The 2,368-nt window shown below is 34.7% G+C and overlaps 1 protein-coding gene across 1 annotated transcript; it reads right to left on the bottom strand.

Annotated features, from left to right (window-relative positions):
• Positions 1 to 231: 231 nt before the first annotated feature.
• Positions 232 to 825, bottom strand: LOC130725708 (uncharacterized). Its single transcript, XM_057576913.1, has one exon. It carries the CDS (start codon positions 823 to 825, stop codon positions 232 to 234), a length of 594 nt encoding a protein of 197 aa, XP_057432896.1.
• Positions 826 to 2,368: the final 1,543 nt, after the last annotated feature.

The raw sequence follows: 2,368 nt of genomic DNA, 5'->3' as shown, positions 1-2,368 counted from the left end.
TTATGTTTGTTTTTAAAGCAACCATACGATTATCTTGAAGCATATGATACTATCTTATTTTATTATCCTGCATACCAAACAAACCTTTATATGACAGAGACTATGTTCAATGTAAGCCAATTGCAGTAATTCACTTTTGCTATAAAAAGTTAATATTACAAAAAAACCCACTTCTTGATATAATTCATTATATTATGAAATTGGCTCAACTATGAAGAAAATTCACACAAACTAATGAATATTGAATAATCGGTAAAAAACTTCTAACTCATGATCCCATCTACAATACTCACATAAGTCAATATCATCAGCATCATCGTCATCATCATCTGTTAATGTCCATCGACCCGTCTTCACTTCCCACCCTTTACATGTGCTCTTAGAATTACAGAGAGGGTTCTGATTGCGCCTGAGCATTCCATTATTTCTCCACATAGAGTCTAATAACTTTTTCACTTTGTTTCTGGAGCCTACGACACACTTGGACTTCCTCAAAAAATGCATATGTTCAAGCCCTTGTTTTCTCGAATCATCATCTTCAGAGCATAATGAAATCATACCATACACATATTTTGCTTCCTTGTGACCCTTTTGAGCGGCTACCTTCAAGATCTCAAGACCATCAATATTTCCATTTGGATAATCAAAATATTTTTGCAACCCTTCTCTATACAAGCTCTCCATATTTCCATATTCCTTACAACGGTTTAAGAACGACGATACTTTGTCATTGGGAAGCCACTGGATTAATGGGAATGTGTCCAAAGAAACTCTACGCCAAACGTATCCATCTTCAGCAGCGTCAAGAAAATCTTTGCAACACATTTTGATGGCGTGAAGGTCAATGAAAGAGTGTGAAGCCACGATTGCAAACACCTCTATTAACAAGTCTCTTGAAAGTGTTGTTATGGCAGTAGTGGAGTAGGGACCTTCATAACAAGTGCGGCGTCTCTTACTCCTTGCCCTCTTTACCAATCTCTAATCAGTGTTTTGCAGCGAGTGCTCAACATGAGCAGCTACACGTGCTCTACGAGCGGATGTAGTAGGTGGAACATGTGGTGCAGAACGACCTACAAAGCTGTCACCTCTAGCTTTAGCCATATCTGCAAGAAAATAAAGCAATTTAGTCAAAATCTTTACATAGTTAAACTAAGCATTTTTAACATAAAATTCTAAAGCTACTACATTCTAGTTTCTCTGGGTATATATATTCTAAGGTTGAAAAAAGTAGAATTAGTTGAATTTATTTTAACGATAAAACACACTTGCTTCTAGTTTCTGTAGCCTTAGAATACAACTAAAGTAGTACAAATAACTTTCAAATTAAATATATAAAAAGCATGGGATAAAAATCATATAAACCCAAGAGGGTTTTTCCTATTAAGGTTTTAATGAGGTCTCTTTCTATGATCATTCTTTCAAGATGGGGTGGGGGTGGGTTACCATTTTTTAACATTAGGTTCTTATATTATTGTAATTATTTTTCTTTTTGCTTGTATTGGGTTGAAGTACCCCTTGTACTTCATTCAATATATATATATATATATATATATATATATATATATATATATATATTTGCCTATAAAAAAATGAATAATTGCATGCATACTAGCTGTTAGTGTTCAAGTCGCACATGCCCTGCCATGAAACAACTCTGTTTCTTATAATGGAATTTCTTTTTGGTGAATTTTTATCATGGAATTTAATACTATAAGAAATTGAAAAATTAAAATAAAAAGAGATTTCATATAATTTTGAAAACAAGGATGTATATATATGGCGGGGTGACTAACCCGAGCCAAAAGATGCCCTTCAAAATATCAAAACTAATCCCCCCAAAATTCCCACACTCTGTATCAAAATTGCTTTTCAGATTGAATCATTTCTGAAGAAAAGATCATCAGATGAAAAAAACAGAAAAAATTGGTACAAACACAAAGAATAACAGAAACTGACTCTAATTTGCTGAACTCGATCAAGCCCAAAATTGAAAAATAAAGTTGACAAGAAAATTTTGCAAACCATAAAAAATCACTCAAATTTTAAATGGAAAAACACACAAGGCTTCAGAGTTATACCTAGCGTCATAACACTGAGAGTACACCTTGACAATCTTTTCACTGGTTTTCTCTCCTTTGCTGGCTGTTTAATTTGAAGTGGTTGGTCTAATTATTTATACGGAAAATGCTGTGGGGCACGACCTTGGGCGTCGTGCACCACACACGAAGCACTTTCTGGCGGTTTAAAACCGCCAGAAACCGTAGCTTTTATTTTTTTTTTGACAGTTGTAGTTTTGTGGCGGTTCAAAACCGCCACAAAATGCCTCTCGTGCATCTGTCGTACCTCTTTCTTCGTACCATATAGCATT

The sequence above is a fragment of the Lotus japonicus genome, chromosome 6, assembly GCF_012489685.1.
Source record: "Lotus japonicus ecotype B-129 chromosome 6, LjGifu_v1.2".
Taxonomy (NCBI): domain Eukaryota; kingdom Viridiplantae; phylum Streptophyta; class Magnoliopsida; order Fabales; family Fabaceae; genus Lotus; species Lotus japonicus.
This window is presented reverse-complemented; position numbering and strand designations above follow the sequence as displayed.